This window comes from Monodon monoceros, unplaced genomic scaffold (genome assembly GCF_005190385.1).
Source record: "Monodon monoceros isolate NGI ecotype Baffin Bay Population unplaced genomic scaffold, NGI_Narwhal_1 Super_Scaffold_18, whole genome shotgun sequence".
NCBI lineage: Eukaryota > Metazoa > Chordata > Mammalia > Artiodactyla > Monodontidae > Monodon > Monodon monoceros.
In genome coordinates this window covers 75614816-75636515 of record NW_021703774.1, presented here as the reverse complement: position 1 = coordinate 75636515, position 21700 = coordinate 75614816, and the positions used below count along the sequence as shown (strand labels likewise).

The 21700-nt window shown below is 39.8% G+C and overlaps 1 protein-coding gene across 2 annotated transcripts in view; it reads left to right on the top strand.

Moving 5' to 3' along the window:
• The first annotated feature begins 5082 nt into the window (after window positions 1-5082).
• PDE4DIP (phosphodiesterase 4D interacting protein) overlaps window positions 5083-21700 on the top strand; it is a 58565-nt gene continuing 41947 nt past the window's right edge. Inside the window, exons 1-10 of one of the 2 annotated variants that reach the window (XM_029227669.1) lie at window positions 5083-6874; window positions 13394-13525; window positions 14251-14370; window positions 14611-14703; window positions 14839-15051; window positions 15931-16089; window positions 16951-17064; window positions 17254-17391; window positions 18100-18279; window positions 19190-19384. In XM_029227669.1, coding sequence (XP_029083502.1) covers window positions 5750-6874; window positions 13394-13525; window positions 14251-14370; window positions 14611-14703; window positions 14839-15051; window positions 15931-16089; window positions 16951-17064; window positions 17254-17391; window positions 18100-18279; window positions 19190-19384 — 2469 coding nt within the window. In that variant the 5' untranslated portion in view covers window positions 5083-5749. The remainder of the gene's footprint in view (window positions 6875-13393; window positions 13526-14250; window positions 14371-14610; window positions 14704-14838; window positions 15052-15930; window positions 16090-16950; window positions 17065-17253; window positions 17392-18099; window positions 18280-19189; window positions 19385-21700) is intronic. The other variant, XM_029227667.1, reaches the window with a different exon arrangement.

Below are 21700 nucleotides of genomic sequence, written 5' to 3'. Positions count from 1 at the left end.
TATGTCATCAAGTCCTGCTGCTCATTCCTTCAAAATGACTCTCATATTTACCAGTTTCTTTCCATTTTTATACCAGACCTTTATTATCTCACATGTGAATAATGGCAATGGATTTTTTTAAAACTTTATTTTTGGCTGCGATGGGTCTTTGTTGCTGCGCGTGGGCTTCCGCTAGTTGCAGTGAGCAGGGGTTATTCTTCGTTGAGGTGTGCAGGCTTCTCATTGTGATGGCTTGTTGGGAAGCATGGTCTCTAGGCAATGGATTTTTTTTTTTTTTTTTGCGGTACGCGGGCCTCTCACTGTTGTGGCCTCTCCCGTCGCAGAGCACAGGCTCCGGATGCGCGGCCATGGCTCACGGGCCCAGCCGCTCCGCAGCATGTGGGATCTTCCCCGACCGGGGCACGAACCCGTGTCCCCTGCATCGGCAGGCAGACTCTCAACCACTGCGCCACCAGGGAAGCCCTAGGCAATGGATTTTTAACAGGTCTTCCTGTAACCATCCCAAAACCTGTCCCTGAAACTCCAAGCCATCCTGTTGTCTGACTAATTTTCCTAAAACAAACTTTTCATCATGCCATTCTTAGCTTAACTTCATAACAGAAAGTCCAAATTCTTTTGCCTTTCTCAAACATTAACCAATTTCTAGTTGCCAGTTCCCTCCATAGCATAGTGTCTGGCTTTCAGTTGGCCCTTTATATATGTTCTTTGAATGAGTAATTATTGAGATGTACAGAGTGTATGTATAGATGTATAGAGTAGGATGAACCTGGCCACTCAGATATCCCACAAAATCTTTCCCTTTACTGACAGGCTAGCATCATATTTAACCCAACTTCCAAGACTTTTGAGGATGCTGTTTTCTTTTTCTGGAGTCCTTTCCTTGGTTTCTTCCATTCTAAGATCCATCTCAAGTCCCACTCTTGCCCCCTTCACCTGTATCAGCTCATACTTAACTTTTTCTGCAGTTACGTTGAAGTTGTCGGTACCATTTAGTTTACCAATCAGTTATTCTGATTGTAGCATGCACATTCTCTCCCCTTCAACTAAACTGAAAGCTCTCTGAAGACAGAGAAAAGAAAGAAAACAAAACTGAGTTTGCATAAATTCTTGCTCATCAGTTGATCAACAAATATTTTGAAGTTCACTTAAACAGCTGTGGATATTTAATAACTTGAAAGACTGCAGTGTTTACTATTTTAAAATCAATTCTGCTGATAACCATATTATAGCAATCTGTAGTTGAACTGGAAATCTCCCAGTTTTAAAACAAGTGTTTTGAAATGCTGTGCTATTAATTAATGCAAAGCATGATTGTTTCTGGCTTCTTAAAGATTTCCAACCAACAGAGGGAAATCATGAACATGCTGTGGTGTTACCATAAAGCCTAACTGGCTTTACTTTGATATTCTTGCATTTCCTCATCTGCTTTTGCTTCTCTGCCAGAATCACTCCCCCCACCCCCTGTGGCATAGTTTTTAGTAATTAGAACAGCTCTTTGCAACATCATAACTAGGATAAGGAAAGCTAATACAACTGGTTTGGGACATAGGGATTTTTCACCTCCTGGAAACGCCCTCCCAGCCCAGAATTAGGGCTTAGAAACACTACAACACAGGGAGTACAAAAGTAGCTACGGTTCGAAGAGAATCTTCCTGGGCCCTCAAATCTAGAGATCAAAATAGAGATAGTGCAAAAGATCCCTACCATAATAATACTACCATTAAGAACTACGTACAAAATTGTTGAATTTAGAGAACTATATGCCCATTTGGAACAAGATTCCTAAGTATTAGGATCCTCCTGGATCGGGGCACGAACCCGTGTCCCCTGCATCGGCAGGTGGACTCTCAACCACTGCGCCACCAGGGAAGCCCAGGAAGCCCCCATTCTTTTTTATTGATGGTTAATATTACATTATATGAACATATCAAAATGTGTTAATCTTATCTTCTTCTTAGTAACACATTTATTTTTCTTATCACAAAATCAATACATGCTTATAGAAAATTTTAGAATACAAATGAGGAAAGAAGAAAATAAGTATCCATAGTTCTACTCTCCAGACATAATCACTAATAACTTGTATATCCCCTTGAACCTTTGTTTATATGAGTTGTCCACATATATATATTTATCACATATTATAAAAGTTTTCATTTTTTAGGGTTCAAGTTTTAACACTCAGACTCTGATATAAGTGCCTTAAATTGGCACAATTCTTAGTTTTAACTATAGAATATTTCCTAATTTTAAAACATTTTAAAAATAATATATGAATATACATTCATTGCCCCAAATTCAAATGATACATGGTATATAGAATAAAAGTAAATGTTGCAGGCTTCCCTGGTGGCGGAGTGGTTGGGAGTCTGTCTGCCGAGGCAGGCGTTGCGGGTTCGTGACCCGGTCTGGGAGGATCCCCACGTGCCGCGGAGTGGCTGGGCCCGTAAGCCATGGCCACTGAGCCTGCGTGTCCGGAGCCTGTGCTCTGCAACGGGAGAAGCCACAGCAGTGAGAGGCCCACATACCGCAAAAAAAAAAAAAAAAAGTAAATGTTGCTGTTTAGCTCCCCATTTTCTTGCCTCCCCATAGATAGCCAGTGTTGACTAAATACAAAATCTTGACCAAGATGATATTGATAAACCATGAAGTGCTGAATTTATTATCACATAATTTTCCTTGTTTCATTTTTTAATTTTTATTTTCAATTGATATGTACAAAAGTGATCTTTTAGTTTTATAGTACCAAATGGTCATATTTAGGAGTGGTTCTAGTACTCTAGTTTACTATCTGTTTTGAGATATGGTCTTTATGTTCTCTGGGAGTGAAGAGTGCTGTCTTCAAATTTTCTTTGATTGTTGAGTGATTTATTTCTATCTGTTGGAAGCCTAGATATGTATGTATAGCTCTTTCAGTATGTTGACCTTTACTTACATATTCTTTACAAACATATTCTTCAATAGTAAGTTGCCTTTTCTCCATTTGTACTGACTTGCTCTTGTATACCAACTACCCATATGTTGTCATTAAAGTTTAGAGACTACAGGTCAGGTGCAAAATCTTATTAAGGAATACAGAATAATACAAAGTATTATTTAGAGTTTGCTCCCCAGGAGCACTTGTTTCATTAATTACTTTGTTTCATTAGCATTTTCCCCAATAGGAAAACGTGGCTCCCATCCACATTCAAAGATGAGGCCTTGATTAATGTCCTAATTTGCACTTTTTGCACTTTTGAGTCCTTGCTGTTCTTTAGGGTAGTGTCCTGGCAGGCCAGAAACTCCTTGCCTCTCTATAGATCACTATGGATTCCAAAGATTGTTACGATTGTTACTTAATTTCTTCTGACTCTGAAGCTCATATACCTAGAGATAATACCTAGAGATAGGCAAAAATGCACCTGTCGTGAGTTTTGTTTTGTTTTGTTTTGTTTTTTTTGCGGTACGAGGGCCTCTCACTGCTGTGGCCTCTCCTCTTGCGGAGCACAGGCTCCGGACGCGCAGGCTCAGCGGCCATGGCTCACGGGCCCAGCCGCTCCGCGGCATGTGGGATCTTCCCGGACCGGGGCACGAACCTGTGTCCCCTGCATCGGCAGGCGGACTCTCAACCACTGCGCCACCAGGGAAGCCCTGTAGTGAGTTTTACTTGGAACTCTATTTTACATTCTTGGTTTTGGGACCAGAACATGCCTCTTTAGGTGAAATCACAGATGTAAAGTTCTGTAGCCTACTAAAGCCAAAGCTCTAAGGGCTGTTCTAATCTCTCACGATGGAGCTACTAAGATTTTGTTTTGATGATTAAATAAGAGAGTGATACAATTTTATGTGTACAGAGCCCCGTAAAGCTTTAAAATTACTTTAAAATATTGCATTATATTAAAATAATATTAGCTATTATTATTGACATGATATGAGCCAAAATCTGTTAAAGCACTTCCCCCAAATCATCTCATTTAATGCTCAATAAGAAGTTGGGGGTTAATTATGGGCTTTCATCGAAGGCATCTGAATGTCTCCAGGTTTAGGAGTATGGGCTGTGCCCTGGAGATGAGGGTCAGAAATACTTTGACTGTTGCTGGCCTTATTATCTCACAAAGTCAAGTTAGTGAAATCTAGCATTATTGTAATTGGGAAACGTCCTGCTCTGGGAAAACTCCAGATGATTGTGTGGGACTGTTTTTCCTCCCATCTGGAGTTTGCATACCTCTCAAGCCAGGGAGAGAATTGTTTATTATAAACGGACGTTGACACCTCGATTCCACCTAGAGAGAGCTCCAGCTTCCCTCCACTCTTTGTGTGCAATCTAAGTTCTGTACCCAAGGCTGGGTGACTTACTACTAGATGATGCTGAATAAGACAAGATACTCACTGAAGTCAGTGAAATTCCCAGCTCCACTTCTGCAGACAGCAGCACTCTCTGATACCCTGGACTCTTGCTCAAATAAATAAGGCCTTTTGTTCTCGTGTTTGTCTCCCCTCCCCACCCCCAAAATAAGGCCTACAGTCTACCTGAACCTGAAAGAGGATTCGGTGATGGCAATCTACTCTCAGGTGTCTATATTCTTGAAAAAGCTCATTTTCTCTGTTATCATCAAAATCTTGGTTAACCAGCTGCATTCATGTGGCTTTTGTTGGACTCCTTCTCAGGTGACTGCTTTGTGCCCTCTCTCGATTTCTTTTCTAAAAAAGGGCAAATCATCCAGGACTGCTAAACTCAACCGCAACATCACGAGGAGAGAAACACTTGTCCTCTTTTCTAGGTGCTCCCAACAGTCGAGTGGGAGGTTGAACTGAGCCTCCTAAAATCCGCCCTACCTGCCACCTCCGGTTTATCAACCCATTCTCCCCGGCCGCTTGTGAAGACCTGGGGCCTTTTAATCCAGGCACCGGACTGGGTAGGGAGAGGAGACGGGGGCTGCAGGCGGGAGGGAGGCGGCGCGCAGCGGTACCTAGTGGCGCTGCCAGGCTGCTCCATCCAGAGTACGTGGCACTACCCGTGGAGAGAGGGGGCGGGGATTCAGCTTTCTCCTACCCAAGCAGAGCTTTGGGACATCCCGCAAGGGCGGAAGGGAGGATCCGTGAGGGAACTGGTGCGCTTTTGGGGTGAAATTTTAGCAGATAAAAGTGGCCTAGCAGAGGTCGCCATCCGTCCTGCTCTCCACTCCGGTACTCACTGCTAGCCAGGTCTGTGTTCTACCGCGAGCAGCACTAAGTCGTTCGGGGGCGAGGGGACGCGCTCGCCACCCCGCATGCGCAGAACGAGGAGCCGGCCTCCTGGACTACAGCTCCCAGAGGAGTTTGCCGGTGGCCGCAGGCGCCGAGCCTCTGGCGCCATCTTGAAATCTGATCCTCAATCTCTGAGTTTTTGCGTCAGCCGCGGGCGGACGCTTGTGGACCACGAACCCAGCCAGCTGAGAGGGAGGACATTGAGGACACCACGGCTGGTGGGAGAGACAGCTGGAGGAGACATGGCAGGTTCTCAACGCGGCCTGCGCTGATGTCACTCAGCATCCGCCCCCCTGAAGTGTTTCCTCGCCCGCCCCCTCCCCGAGGGGCGGGGCTGACCACTCTGGTACCCAGAGTCCGCGCGCGGGTGGCAGCGAAGCGCCTCTGTAGAGTGGGGACCCCATCGGGCTGTGCCATGCCGGTCGGAGGCCACCGGGGCGGGAGACGGAACGCAACCAAGCGCCAGTGAGTGATCACCGAGCAGCAGCCGCATTAGGGAAGCTCGGCAACCGCAGGAGGGAAGATGAAGGAGATTTGCAGGATCTGTGCCCGGGAGCTGTGCGGAAACCAGCGGCGCTGGATCTTCCACACGGCATCCAAGCTCAACCTCCAGGTTCTGCTGTCGCACGTCCTGGGCAAGGATGTCTCCCGGGATGGCAAAGCTGAGTTTGCTTGCAGCAAGTGTGCTTTCATGCTTGATCGGATCTATAGATTCGACACCGTCATTGCCCGGATCGAAGCCCTTTCTATCGAGCGCTTGCAGAAGCTGCTGCTGGAGAAGGACCGCCTCAAGTTCTGCATTGCTAGCATGTATCGGAAGAATAACGATGACACTGGCGCGGAGACCAAGGCAGGGAATGGAACGGTTGACATTTCCGGCTTACCCGATGTAAGATACTCTGCACTGCTCCAGGAGGACTTTGCCTATTCAGGGTTTGAGTGCTGGGTAGAAAATGAGGATCAGACTCAGGAGCTACACAGCTGTCATGCTTCGGAAGGCCCCGGAAACCGACCCAGGAGATGCCGTGGTTGTGCAGCTTTGCGGGTTGCTGATTCAGACTATGAAGCCATTTGTAAGGTGCCTCGAAAAGTGGCAAAAAGTATCTCGTATGGCCCTTCTACCAGGTGGTCCACCAGCATTTGCACTGAAGAACCAGCATTGTCTGAGGTTGGGCCACCGGATTTACCAAGTGTGAAGGTACCCCCAGATGGAGAAAGCATGGAAGAAGGGACACCGGGATCCTCTGTGGAATCTTTGGATGCAAGTGTCCAGGCTAGTCCTCCACAGCAAAAGGAAGAGGAACCTGAGAGAAGTGCAAAGGAGCTTGTAAAATGTGACTGTTGTTCAGATGAACAGGCCCCACGGCATATGTGTAACCACAAGCTGGAGCTAGCTCTTAGCATGATTAAAGGTCTTGATTATAAGCCCATCCAGAGCCCCCGAGGGAGCAAGCTTCCTATTCCAGTGAAATCCAGCCCACCTGGAACCAGGCCTGGCCATATCATGACAGATGGAGTTAGTTCTGGTTTCCTTAACAGGTCTTTGAAACCCCTTTACAAGACATCCGTGAGTTATCCCTTGGAGATTTCAGACCTCCAGGAGCTGTGGGATGATCTCTGTGAAGATTATTTGCCACTTCGGGTCCAGGTATACAAAATGGCTGCATAGGTGCCTTTCTGATTGAAGTTAGCTGGCCTCAGGCTTCACGTGATTTCTGTCTAGGTGAAGGTTAATAATATTCTAGACTTGAGAAAATTAATCATTGAGCCCATTTGTGTCCCCTTTAGTAAATGTGATTCATTCAAATAATTTGTTTTTCACAATCCTCTTTATAAGATTATCTATTGGCTGTCCCATTAATTATCAAAATTGCACACCTTTTAAGACAAAAAGAGAAAGATTTCTAATTCACCTTTACCCTATAAAAAGCATTTAATCTTATTTCTGGCACTAGAACTCTTTCCTCTTACTTCCTTTTTCTATCCCCTACCCCCTTCTTTTTTTTATTTTCATTTTTAGATTTATGAATGTTTCTCCTATTCTGTAAGGGAGTTAGTTCTGCTATTTAGCCCTCCCTAGAGCATGAAGCCTTTCATCGCACGTGTGCCTCAAACTGGTTAGAGCTTAGGGTAAAGGTTTGGGGAAAAACCTATTAATCCACCAAAGTATTGTAACATCTGGGCAATATTTAAAATAAATTAAGAGGTCATTTGAGGACTAACGATGACTCGTTCATAAAACAGACTTGGGAAGTCAAGTATCGTCATTTAAAATGTTAAGGCAAAAACTCTTTACAGCCAGTTTGTATACTGAGCTCTGTTTGAAGAAGTTTGATATTAAGTAGGGATTCATCCATTATCGGATGATAGGAGAGTTTTATCCGTTGTACCCATGAATTTCTTAATGACTGGAAGATGACAGTTGATCTTAATCTGAGCTGTTCATGTCTGCCCAGTTGATTTCATACCAACCTTTTAAATTCAGCTACTAGTACAGGGACCTGACAGATGCTATTTTGTTTCTACAGCAACAGTAAATGCTGGGTTCAATTAATTTTGTGAAACATCTGGCATGTCCTACTTGATACAGATTCTCTAGTGATACCATTACAAAGGGGGACAATCTAGAAGGAATTTTTGGAAAGCTTGCTACCAGTCAGCATCATCCCAGAAACTTAGAGCTTCTAAATGAAATTGTTGATTGTCACTTGAAATTTTTTAAAAATAGTTCTATTATGTATAATATTTGCATCTCAATTAGAAGGAGGAAATGGGAGAAATATTTTTGAATTTGCACAAAAGTGTCAGAAGTAGCATATATTAAAGTGTTACATAAAAGTATGACTATCCAAAAGTTTAAAACATGTTTTCGTTTGTATAAAATGTTTAGTATGCCTAACGCTTGTGTACTTTTCTTTTGCTTCCTTTTCTTTCATTGAGCTTTGCAGCTAAATTTGGGCTTTACAATACGGTATTTCTGTGAGCAGACATAGATGTCACAAATTAAACATAGTGTTTTCATATTAGGATCTAAAAATAGTTTGGACAGGCTGGATGGGAAATAACCTTTTTTCCCCCCTTTCAAATATGGCCAATATTGTAGAAAGGTGAAGACTTAGAAAATTACAGGTGAAACAAGAGGAGTTTTTTCTTCATATTAAATTAAAAATACTGTCTTGGCGCCTGGGCTCAAAAAATTTTGGAGCTGGGGAGGAGCTTAAAGATCATCTCACGCAGTCTCTCAATTTAGAGATGTGGAAAGCTCATGGTTTAAATAACTTAGCCCAGGCAGAGCCAAAGATTCCTAACCATTCTCAGCCAAGACCTTTTTATTCTATGTATTAAACCACATTGTCTGATGTACATTGAATTAAATAAATACTTGTTTTAAGTGCAGGACCTTCTTTCTATACCCTAAGGGTTGCGGGAGGATTCTTTAGGAATTCTGTGAAGAAATCTGGCATCCTAATGAGCGTATTTAAAATATGGTAACTGTACCTTTAGGTCAAGTCCCTTTTCTTCACTAAATTTAGACATCAGAAAAAAATAGACCTTTAACACAGCAGTGTTTGACCTTTCTGCTGTAACCTGGCTTACCGCCTTTACTGTTTGTAGAATAATAAAACATTGAGAGGAGGAAGAAAACATTCAGCTTGAAGAATCATGGCATTTGATTGCTGTGCTGTTTTCTCCAATAATTAAGAATGTGGAAGGAAATAGATTAATTAGGCTCAAAGTGTTTGTAGATAAAATGTATGTTTTGGATTCTGGATCTACGGTTTAAGTCTTGACTTTTAAGCACCTTAAGGCCTGTTGTGCTTTATGGCAAAAGAAGATCTAAGTGGGACAAAGGCAGACTAATTTTTGTCTGTTTCTGAACAAATGTGGATAGAATAGAAATAAGTGTAAATTGTTTTTGGTAGTTCTCTTTTTAGTCTGTAGAAGGAAAAAACTTGAAAGAAAAAAAATTCCTTTAGCTAAATTCTGCTACAAATATGAAGAAAAGCTCTTATCCTAAGAGCGAGATTGTTCTGTAAGGTCATTTTGATTCCTTTGTTTAATCTGGTTACTGTTAAATATCTCCATCAGAATGCCTCCTGGTTGCTTTTCTTCTTTTTCTTTCTCTCTTTCCTTCTTTCTTTCTTATATTAAAGAAAAACTGCAACTCCTGCTTACTAATTTTCTGACATTATGCAAACTGATTTATTTGCCTCCTACAGAATTTATGTCTGAAGACCCAAGGTTGTCAAATATCTAAAGAAAGGTTTGAAGCTTTATTCTAGCTGATAATTTCCTTCTTTATTGTCTGGCCCTGAACTACAATAGAAAAGCTGTCATAGAAGGGGTGTGGTCCCTTGGTAAACATTAATTCAGCTCTGGTTCACGTGCAGTTTTCTTTTCTATCTAAATTCAGAGAGTAAGAGACCTTTGCTTCAAGCCTTGCAATGCCAGAGTTTGCTCTTGTATGGCTATGATAAATTTATCCCTCTCTATAGCTTAGCTATGTAACCCAGATCAGGCCCTTTGGAAGGGGTAAGCATTAGATGCTGGTGAAAGATTAGGCCTTTAATTTTATGCTAGTTGATAGTTCTTGTGTATCCCCTATTGCTAACAATAGGATAGAAAATTATAGTAGTTTGAGCCCTGTGACTTTCTATTATGACTATGAAAGTGTCAAGAAAACTGCTGTTAATCCAGAAGATCTAAATAATTGCCTTTTAGCCTAAAGGTCTTATTTTATGCAACCTTAGGCCTGGAAGCAATTCTCTTTTCTGATGCTGAAAAGCATTTGTCCTGAGTCAAAAGCAACTGAATTTAAAATTATATTATGATTACAACGTGATTTTAGAAACTGATAGCATGGAGATTAACACTGATTCAACCAAATCAAGTATTACTGATTTCAGGCTCTACAAAATCTTTCATAGGAGTGGTTGGTTTATGTACTTGATATTTCACAAGATTCATTATGAGCTGTTTACTCAGTGGGACTTTGCTAGGTACTCTTTTGGCAGACTTATCTGAAAGGACATTTTTTTCCTGAGATTTAAAATAATAAAATATTATGAATAAAGAAGAAACAAACATCTTCTAGCCTTTAGGTCAATACATTACATTTACCAAATTAGGGGTTTCCTATGATGATTCGTGCCAAGATGGGTTCAGATGAGATCCAGACTCATTATGTACTTTTCTGTGGCATCCTTTGGATTTAAAGTTGATGTTGAAATGCGTAAATTAAACATCTACCTTTTTATCTATTTATCTGGTCTTTTTCTAAGAGAGCCACTGAGAGATTAGAGCAATGGTCTGGGAATTAGGAGACAGGCCTATTTTTGTTAATTTGCTTTTGTTTTTATTGTTCTGTTTACTTTATTAAACAAAAACTTTTGGTCCGTACAATATTCCGGGCATTATGGTAGGCAATGGGTTTATAAAGATGAAAAGGAAGTTACCGACTTAACTGCATTTGGTTTAATTGGATCCTTTTCCTGATTTCCAGTGTAACTTTGGACAAATTACTTATCTAAGTCTCCATTTCCTCAAATGTAAGATAGGATTGGACCAGATGGCTAATTTATAAAGTGTCCTTCACAGCTCTAAGATTCTTTGGTTTAAAATGATTAAATATGACCATTTAAAACTTGAAGCTATTTAATTCTGCTTGTTATAGTTTGAATTTGAAAAATATCTTGTAATAGATGTTGTTGGAAATTTGTTTTACACCGAGGAAGTAAGAAGGCAAGTTTGGTAGAGAATGTTTTATCGTTAAATAAATGATAAAATTATTTATCAGTCAGAATTGTTGTAAATATCTATTAAAATAGTTACCTCTTCCATGGTGTGACATAATTCACATCGCTTCAGGGCAAGGCTCCCTGTTATACCCACAACAACAAATATCTCAATTTTTTCTAGGAGTCATTATCCTTGCTACTTTTCTCTTTCTCCCTGTCTCACCATCCAGTCCTGTAGACTCTACCTTCAAAACATATCCAAATCTATCCATTTCTCTCTCCCTCCATTACTACCACTATAATCCAAGCCACTATTATCTTTCCCCTGCAGCAGCCTCCTAGCTGGTCTTCCCATTCCTGTTGGTGCTCCCAACAATCTATTCATCACAGAGCAGCTATTTAAAATTTAAATATGATTGATTACTTTTCCCTTAAAAACCCTGCAGTCCATTCTCATTTCAATGAGAATGAAATCCAGCTTCATTACCTCCGATGTAGGTTCTGTACACCAGATCTGGCCCCTCTCTGCCTTTCCACTTCATCGTGTATTACCATCCACTTTGCCCAGTATGCTCTAGCCCTGTGCTTTCCAGAAAGGCCGCCACTAGCCCTGTGTGACTACTGAGCACTTGAAATGTGGCTAGTCCGAAATGAGATATGCTGTGAGTGTGAAGTATAACCTTAATTTTAAAGACTTATTATGGAAAGAATGTAAAGTATCTTGATAATTTCTATATTGAATACATGCTTATGATAATATTTTAGGTATAATATATTGGGTCAAATAAAATGTTTTATTAAAATTAAGTTTACCTATTTATTTTTTCTTTAGTCAATGAAGATACTAGAAAATTTTAAATTACATATGTGGCTCATATTATATTTCTCTTGGAAAGTGCTCCTCTAACCATGTAGGCTTTTCTCTTTCCCAGGGGCATATCTACCCGAGGTCTTTTCCATTAGTTGATCCTCTGCCTGGATTATTCTTCTGAATAAGATTATTCTTATTTTGCAGAGCTGGTTCTTTATCATGTAGATCTTAATTTAAATGCTGCCTGATAGAGACCTTCCGCTCATCAGCCACTTTAAAGTAACTTAACAACTTTGTCATGCTTTCCTATTTTATAGCATAGGGCTTGTCACTAGCTTATATTTAGTGTATTTCCTTGTTCTTTTATCATTTAGCTCCCCATTCCGAATCCCACAGTGCTTTGCATATTAGGGGGTACTTCATAGATGTTTTAAAAAATGATGAACAGCCCTGGAAGAATAGCAAAGATTTTTCTTCTGAAATCTTTATACTTCCAGTCAGTTGCTGTCAGGAAGGGGTTTAAGGTAAGCTGAAACCCCACTGCCTAGAAGGTGGTAATCAGAGTTTAAACATGTGAGGTAAAGAAAAAATGAATATAGCTGCCTTTTTTCTCTTCCTAATGGATTTGTATTTTCCCTAATGGGAGTGCAGGAGAAAGGGAGGGGGGATAGGCAGGGAGAGAAGAGATGGAATTTAATGCCACAGTGAATTGCTAAAGTTTTATTTTTGTATCTTAGCTCATAATGAATATTAGGTACAGTTCGGTAAGTTTATCTTAGTCTGATCATCCCAAATATAAATAGATTTTTTTTTCACCTGAATCTTTTTGGTGAATCGATATTCCTATAAAACATACCTCCTTCCCAGACCCTATGGATTTAAAAATTTATTTTAATTTTTGTTACTTTTTATCTTAAAATAATTTCAAAGTTAGAGAAGTCATAAGAGGAGTACAAAGAACTCACAGATTCACCAGTTGCTATATGTTGCTACATTTGCTTTATCACTCTCACTGTTTATAGACACATTTTTTTATTCCTGAATTATTTGAGAATTAGTTGCAGATATTATGCATCTTTACGCTCAATAAGCATGTATTTCCTAAAGACAAGGACATCTCTTACATAACTACAGTACAATTACCAAAGTTAGGAAATTTAGTATTGATTAAATACTATTATCTAATGTGTGGTCCATATTTGAAATCTACCCATTTTTCCAATAATGTGAATAGGCATGTTGTAAGAAAGATAGTTGAACTATAACTTTTTCTCCCTTAGGGATGGTGTGAGTTTGACCTTTTGAATTCCCTGATTGAAAATAGGATAAAGCAAATATTTGGTCATCATAAGCATTTTAAAAAATCCTCTCTTCTTTTTAATCTCTGAATTACTTGCTTTAACTGAATAGAGAAAGAGAAAGGTGGGGAGGGGAGCTAGAGAGGAAGTGAATCAGTACTCAGAATGCGGAACAGGACTGGCTTCAGGAATTACTGATAAGCCATTCAGCAACGCTGGTTTTCTAAGTCTCTGGCAAAAGATGCCAAAGACATTTGAAGATAAAATTAAACTTTATTGTTGGCTACGCTTAACTTAATCATCTCACTGCTTCTTCCTAGCCCACGACCGAAGAGTTACTCAGACAACCAAAGCTGAATTCAGGTGAGACCGGTACAACTCAGCAGGCTGTATCTGATTCCCATTTGACAGAACTCCAGGAAAAAATCCAGCAAACAGAGGCCACCAACAAGGTATTGGAGATCACAGGGTTTCTTGAGAATGTGACTGGCTCTAGCTGGGTCTGCGTTAACCTCTCTGAGTAGGACCTGGGAGATGGGTACTGTGTATGCCTGGTGCTCTGTGGAATATATTCTTAAAAGTGTAGTTCTTTCCTGTATCTCTCATCAAGATTTTAGCCTGTTCTGCACAGATCAGAATTTCTGGTGCCTTTTAGGTCTGATAATAAAACTTGAGTGCAATTTTCAGCTGTATAAGGCACTGAGACAAGAGGTTCATGCTTTTGATTTTGGTTTAACTTCTTACCCCTTTATAGCCCATGGGTTTTAACATCTGCTTAGAAGAAAATTCCCACAATTTGGGACGCTGTGCTCCTGGCTTTGTGTACCCTTGTTGTGTCCTGTCCTGTAGTAGATAGCAGAAGCTCCTTGGTCTTCGTGTAAAAGATCCACAGTGACTCATGTGGACAAGTACCCCCAGTATGGCTGCCGTCATAGAGAAAGCACAGTGCACGAGAATTGAAGCAATTGAGTATTAAAAGAAGTATTTCACATTTCCTGCTACTTTCTCTTGCTGATTGACTTAGGACTTTAATGGTTATCCTATGTGGGGAAAAATTAATAAGGTAATATTCCCTAAGAAATCCTTTAAACCTAGATTTGAGGAAGGACTTCATGGTTGCATTTGAGGTTAAAAGAAATCATTGACCTACCAAACTGTTTTTCTTCGCTGAATTCAGATTCTTCAAGAAAAACTGAATGAAATGAGCTGTGAACTGAAGTCCGCTCAGGAGTCGTCTCAGAAGCAAGATGGTACAATTCAAAACCTCAAGGAAACTCTGAAAAGCAGGGAAAATGAGGTACAATGTTTGGCAGTCAAGGACCCATGAGGAAACAATTTTTCCCATCAAAGTAGACAAGTATTCTATAATTTGTTGAATTGGATATTGTCAGACTAACAGATCGTAGCCTAGAGAAACTGTACTGTCATCTAAATTGGAATTTTGGAATAGTCCTGCTTCTAAAATCTGTACAGGCGAGATAACGGAATTTATATTTAGCTTGCTAACATTTTTGGTACTCCCTGTCTTTGTTTTCAGACCGAGGAGTTGTACCAGGTGATCGAAGGTCAAAACGACACAATGGTAAAGCTTCGAGAAATGCTGCACCAAAGTCAGCTTGGACAACTTCATGTATGTGAGGGTCACCTGGGACAGGAGGCATCACTTGAGGATGTGCCACTCGCAGCCACAGTGTTGATCTTGTTGTTCTTGTCGGCTGTTCAGTGCTTGCCCTCCTTGTGATGATGATTCTCACTCTCTTTTCAGAACTCAGAGGCTACTTCCCCAGCTCAGCAGCAGGTGGCTCTGCTTGACCTTCAGAGCGCTTTATTCTGCAGCCAGCTTGAAATACAGAAGCTCCAGAGGGTGGTACGACAAAGAGAACGGCAGCTGGCTGATGCCAGACGATGTGTGCAATTTGTAGAGGCTGCAGCACGGGAGAGAGAACAGCAGAAAGAGGCTTCTTGGAAACATAACCAAGTAAATCATTAATCATTTTGTGGCACTGTGTAAATGCAGACTTTGCCCTGATAGTAACTTTTTATAAAGATAGCTTGTGTTGAACCCTTGAGTCACTTACTTAATCTAAGTAATTCAGCTCAACATTTGTTGCCCTTATACCATGTGCCAGGTATTGGGGCTGTGTTCTGGAAATACAAGGGTGAATATCACAGGCTCTATTCCTCTTAAGTTACTTGTAATATAGTATGAAAGACAGTCACGTAAACAGTATTTCAATGTGGTAAATACTGTGGAAGAGGCATATAGGGGTCCTGTAGGAATATATACAAGGGACCGGGGAAGGGAATCAGGAAAGCTTCACAAAGGAGGAGGTTATCTGAGATTATTCTTGAAGGGTGGGTAAGAGTCAGCGAGGCAGAAAAGTGGGAACAACCAAGTCAGAGGAATGGCGTGCACAATTAGTCATGTATATTTTTTTAAATAAAACACATAATTCTTAAATGGTTTCTTGTTAGAGCAAATGCCATCTTTTTTTTTTTTTTAAGATTTAAAAGGATAGGTAGGAATGTTGTATCCTTGAGTTTACTGTAAAGTAAAGGATCCAGGTTTATGGTAGAACAGAGTCCCACTTAGTACTTATATAGATGTATCATTTTTAAGCCAAAAATAAGTATTGAACTGTAATATCAAATGTACATCCTACCCCCATCCACGGTTCCCATGATTTCCCACATCATATTTGACTCATGTGTAGTAGTATCTCTATAGTAATTTTAAGAATGGCACTTTTTGCTACTTTATTTTTTGTTTTCTGTGCTTTGAAAGTTTTAAGGCCTCCCTATCTAATGACCATGTGAAAATTTTAGATTGTTTGAAAAGGGAATCTATTTAATTCAGGAGTTGCGAAAAGCCTTGCAGCAGCTACAAGGAGAATTGCAGAGTAAGGGCCAACGGCTTCATACCCTGGAGGCTGAAAAATACAATGAGATTCGCACCCAAGAGCAACACATTCAGCAGCTCAGCCACAGTCTGAGTCACAAAGAGCAGCTGCTTCAGGTGAGTCCACAGAATGATTTCAAGCAAAACTGGGTTCCTAGAGCTCGGGAATTTATGTTCATATCATCTCAAAACATTAGTCCACCTGTGTTGAGTACCTGCTACATGTAGAACATTAAGAGGTGGGAATCAGGAGGATTCAGAAGAAATAGAAAGTACAATCCATCAACCAAGATGCTAACCAGCAAGTGTAGGAAACAAGAAATATAGACCTGAAACAGTTAAGCAATAAATATTCAGCAAATAGTTATTAAGCACCTCTGTGAGTTAGATACTAGGCTAGGTATGAGGAAAATGAAGAGAAGATATGTCCACTGCTCCCACTGAAGACCTCTGTATAGAAATTTCCAGAGTTATATAGATGATAAAATGAAAGTTATAGGAAAAAATGGAGCACCAAAGAAGAGACTGATCAGTTCTACCACCTACTCTAAGCTTTAGTCACACCGGATCCCTTACATTTCGCTGAGCATATGATTTTTTCATGGTATACATATGTTGTGCCAGTTTTTTTCTCTGATAGAGATACCCCACAGCCTCTCGGGAAACTCCTAGTCCTTTAAGACTCAGAGCAAATGTAACCTCTTTTGTGAGAACTTTAGTGACACCTTCAGGCAGAGTTAGGCAATGCAGCCCGTGTTCCCCTAGTAGCTTGCTACATGTGTATATGTATACACCTGCGTATATGTGATGCAGAATAGTTGACATTCTGTATGTCTGTCATCCCTGCTAAACTGTGTTCCCCTTGAGAGTGATCACATTTTGTTTTTTATCCCGAATCACTAACAAATTCCTTGACAAAGTGTGGAAATTCAGTTAATACTGAATAAATGAATAAAGGAAAATATGTTTTGGTCTCAGGAATTTCGGGAGCTCCTGCAGTATCGAAATAACTCGGACAAAACCCTTGAAGCAAATGAAATGTTGCTTGAGAAGCTTCGGCAAAGAATACAAGATAGAGATGTTGCTCTAGAGGTAGGTACCATAATTTTGCTTATGATGCTGTGGATTATTTCATCCACAGGGGGACTTCAGAAATGTATTTACTTAATTTGCTGCTTTCGGGAGTTGGTTTTCCATTCCTTTATATTTGGAATCTTATTGAATAAGAATGATCATAATAGTGACTCTTGTGGAGCTTTGGGATGCTGACTTTGCTTGCAGCGGGCTATAGACGAAAAGTTCTCCAGTCTAGAAGAAAAAGAAAAAGAACTGCGTCAACTTTGTCTTGCCGTGAGAGAGCGAGATCATGACTTAGAGAGATTGCGCGGTATCCTCTCCTCCAATGAAGCTACCATGCAGGTAAGAGCAAAATCTGTCATGACTTGGTATCCCTCTCCCACTTGGATTCTAAACCTGAAACATCACCCCTTCCATCATTTTCTGAAAACCAGGATATTTGCTTTATTAAAAAATAGATATACAAAAGCAAACAAAAATAGCAGTCATTAGTTCTGTCGTTATACATAAGGGAGTGAGAAGTTTTAGCACTTCTACTGTGAACTTTGTGGGAGAGGGCAGTGAATATGGATTTTTATACATAGTTCTAATTTATTTCTAATCCTTGCTAATATTTGTATACTTTTATATAAATGTTGCTCAGATGCAGCTATTATATTGTATTTTTCTCATTAATATTATGTACATGTCTGCGTACAGCCACAATCAGAACACTTCTCTTATTAATATTTACTCTGGGCTATTTTTGTATATTTATTTTAGAGCTTAAATATCTAACCATCTGACACTTCTTGAAGTTCTTCACTTCCTCCAAAGTACTTCATTTAACACATACATTATACTTATCTCTCTACAAACTAGATGAGAGTTTCTAAAAGCAGCAAATAGACTAGTATGGCATTGTTGGATTAGATACTACGTTTTTTCCTTTTGCAAAAGAAATTGATAGATAACTTAGGAGATAATGTAAAGGTGGATCAGGTTTCCTGTTCATGCTGAGGAGTGTGGGGTGGCCCTTTGACTTAACGGCTGCTTTCTTTGTGACTGTAGTGTATGGAGAGTCTCCTGAGGGCCAAAGGCCTGGAAGTGGAACAGTTGTCGGCCAGCTGTCAAAACCTCCAATGGCTGAAAGAAGAAATGGAAACGAAATTTAGCCATTGGCAGAAGGAGCAAGAAAGTATCATTCAGCAGCTACAGACATCTCTGCATGACAGGAACAAAGAAGTGGAGGCAAGAATTTAGTTAACTTAAGGGCAGTTGGTTTAGTGATGACATAATCTCAGTCTTGCATTAGGACTCTTGAGGTCTGAGAGGCCGGTGACCCAAGTCTTTAATTCTATCCTGTCTCTGGGCAGGTCACTGGCTTTCACTGGGACTTTTCTTTCCTATACCTATAAACTCAAGGGGACAGTTATCTTTCTCAAAGGAGTTATGTGAGAATTAATGAGACCTAAAAAATGTACCTACAATAGAATCGCTAACCTTTGTTATGGTGCTCATGCTGCGTCATGCACTTTCTTAAGAGCGTAATGGATGCCAATTCATTGAATCCTCACAAATCTATGAGGTACATACTATTATTCCTCTTTGACAGGCAAGGAAACAGACTTCTGAAGTGAAGCAACTTGTCCAAAGTGACATAGCTGATAAGTGGCAGAGCCAGTGTGCACCCCAGGCGATCTGGCTCCACAGTTTTAACCCCCATGTATTACCTCCAGTGTAGAGCTAGCAGCTTCATCACCGTGCTAATAAACACAGTGCTTGTTATTTTTTTCAGCTGATCATTTTGTGTTCCCCCTATAAAGTCAAACGGGAGTAGATAAATGAGATAAATGAACTGAGTGCCCATTTATCCGCACCTAACGTTATTATGTGCCCTGAGCATTATAGGGCAAGGACTTATTTTAGAAAACAATATGTAAGTTGCCATTCTAAGTATTTTTTTCTGTATTGTTAGTGTTCATTCACTGAGCATGTATTGACAGTCTTTTATGTGCCAGGCCTATGCTGGATCTGCGGGAACAAAAATGAATAAAACATCATACTTGCTTTCTCTTCTATGATAGATTCTTTTAAGCCCTTTGATATACAGTAGATGGAATTCTTTCCTCCAAAACTTACACTGTCTCTCCTGTATTAGGATCTTAGTGCAACATTGCTCTGCAAACTTGGACCAGGACAGAATGAGATAGCTGAGGAGCTGTGCCAGCGTCTACAGCGAAAGGAAAGGATGCTGCAGGACCTTCTAAGTGATCGAAACAAACAAGTGGTGGAATATGAAATGGAGATTCAGGGCCTGCTTCAGTCCATGAGCAGCAGGGAGCAGGAGAGCCAAGTAAGGACTAATGCCCAGTCCAGAAGAGTACCACTTAGTGCATTTATAGTCCACATTTTACAGTCCATTCTGTTAGTTCTTCTCCTTCAGCCTATTAACTAGACTACAGTTTTACATCAGTCATCAGAGTATGAAATATTTCTAGAACACTTTGCATTTGGAGGGTGCCTAAATAATACATGTCCCCACTCATTAAATTCATTATGTACATTTTCTTTTCCTTAATGTTCTGATAATTTTGACAGAAAGGAATATAGGGTTCTGGAGTGTTTTGATTTTGATTCTAAATTATCAAGACTTGAGTGATATTTTGTTTCTAGCCAGGGTATGGGAAAACTTATACTTTACATATTTTCTCTTAATTCATGTAAAATCTGAGTTATTTTAAGAGAGAAAAAAAAGTTTGTGTTTTTTCAAAGGCCATGATGAGAATAAACAATCTCATAGTAATTTCAAAATAATAGTACACAAATATTTCAAAAGTAAATTCTTAACTTACCCTCCTTTTCACGTATCTTTCTCCTAAAGGCTAGAGAAAGTCTAGTATAGTTGACTTGTGCTGCATTTCAGGGACCAGTCACTCAGAATTCTCCCTAGTCAGTTCTCAGAGGGAACTAGATTCTTATCATTTGCCTATGTTATTTGACAATAATATTCTCTAATGCTTCCTTATATTATGGGATGGTTATATTCCACTCATCCAATTCTTAGGCCCACTGCAGTAAATACACATTTTGTTAGATACATGCTGCCATGTGCTGCAGAAATTGCTTCTGGAATAGACCTAACAAGATCATTGTGAATTATTTAAGTCTTTGGCAAGAGGCTAACAAGTCTTTGAGTTTTCTTTTTCACCCCTTTGTAATTTGAAAGAATTAGCCTTATAACACTTAATATACTGCTGGTAGTAAAATAATGGAATCTAGGAGATGCCTGAAATTACAAAAGATTTTCAGCGCAAGAAAAAGTGTAATGATTGTATTCTTCTAAATCTGCTTCTCGAATTTTATAGGCAGAAAAATCCCTTGAATAGCTTTTTAAAAACGTAGCCTCAAGAATTTGCATTTCTTACAAGCTCCCAGGTGATGGTTATGCTGCTGGCCCATGAGCCACACTTGGAGGAGCAGTGCTAAAAACAGCACTGCTAGAAAAAGAGTACCAAGCCAGATAGATCATGTATATGGCACAAGATGTCTTGTGTATTATTCACTCTGTTTTTTCTCATAATTTCACAGAGATTTTTATTAAGGCAAGTTAATAATGTACTGTTACCTCTAAGATGGTTATGTCCAAATCCCTAAAGAGTCTGAATTTTACATACTAAAACTGGAAGTTTATTCTTTTATTTCCCTTAGAAGTTATGACAAGAGCTCAGCTTCTTATTTAAAATAGTAGTAATTCTCCCAGAGACAGTCGATGCTATAATATAGCTGATATATTCATCATCTTATACCCTCTTTTAGTTTACTATTTCTAGATTTTCTGATTAAATGCAGACTTTCTATGTGGTAATGGTCACAAAAAAATGTTCTAAATATTTTCCTTATTGTACCATCATGTGTCTTAGAAAACTGTGGGATTTGAAATGAAATAAACTGGGTTTGGTGATTTTGAGGTTCAGATTCTCCTGATCATGTGGTCTGATAAAAATGTTTCTGTGTAATTGATTCATTCAATAAATAGGTCTCGAGTACCTATGAATTGAGTGCCTACTATGTGCCAGACGTTGTTCTGGGTGCTTGGGATTCAGCACTGAACAAAACATAGTACTTGCCCTTAGAAAACTTACATCCAGTTGGGGCAGGGCGGGGGGCTGGGGAGAGAGAGAGAGACAATAAATAGATATATTGATTACTGGTAAGTGCATTGTAAAAAGAATTCAGCATGACGGGGGAATTAGGAGTAGAGATGAGATTGCTGTTTTAGATAGGAAACGCAGACTAGGCCAATCTGATAAAGTTGACATTTGGCAAAGACCTCAAGGGAGTGTACCAAACAAATGTTTGGGCAAAGAGCATTCAGGCCAAAGGCACATGAGTAAAGAAAGACATATGTTACCCAATTCAAACCAGAATCTTAATACCTTAGCCTGATAGTTCTAGCAGAACAAGTTTAGATTATTTTATCTGTAACAGATGTGTTATATTCCGTTTTTCCAATATTATGCCTATGAGAGACTTTCTTTCCGCTCATTGACTATGGTTTTTCCTATAAAATAAAAGCAAGGAAACTATTTCTTAGGGCCCCACTGGCTTTTCTTAAATGGCTGGCTTTTAACAATGACATCAGAACACAAATTTTTTTTTTATTAGAATA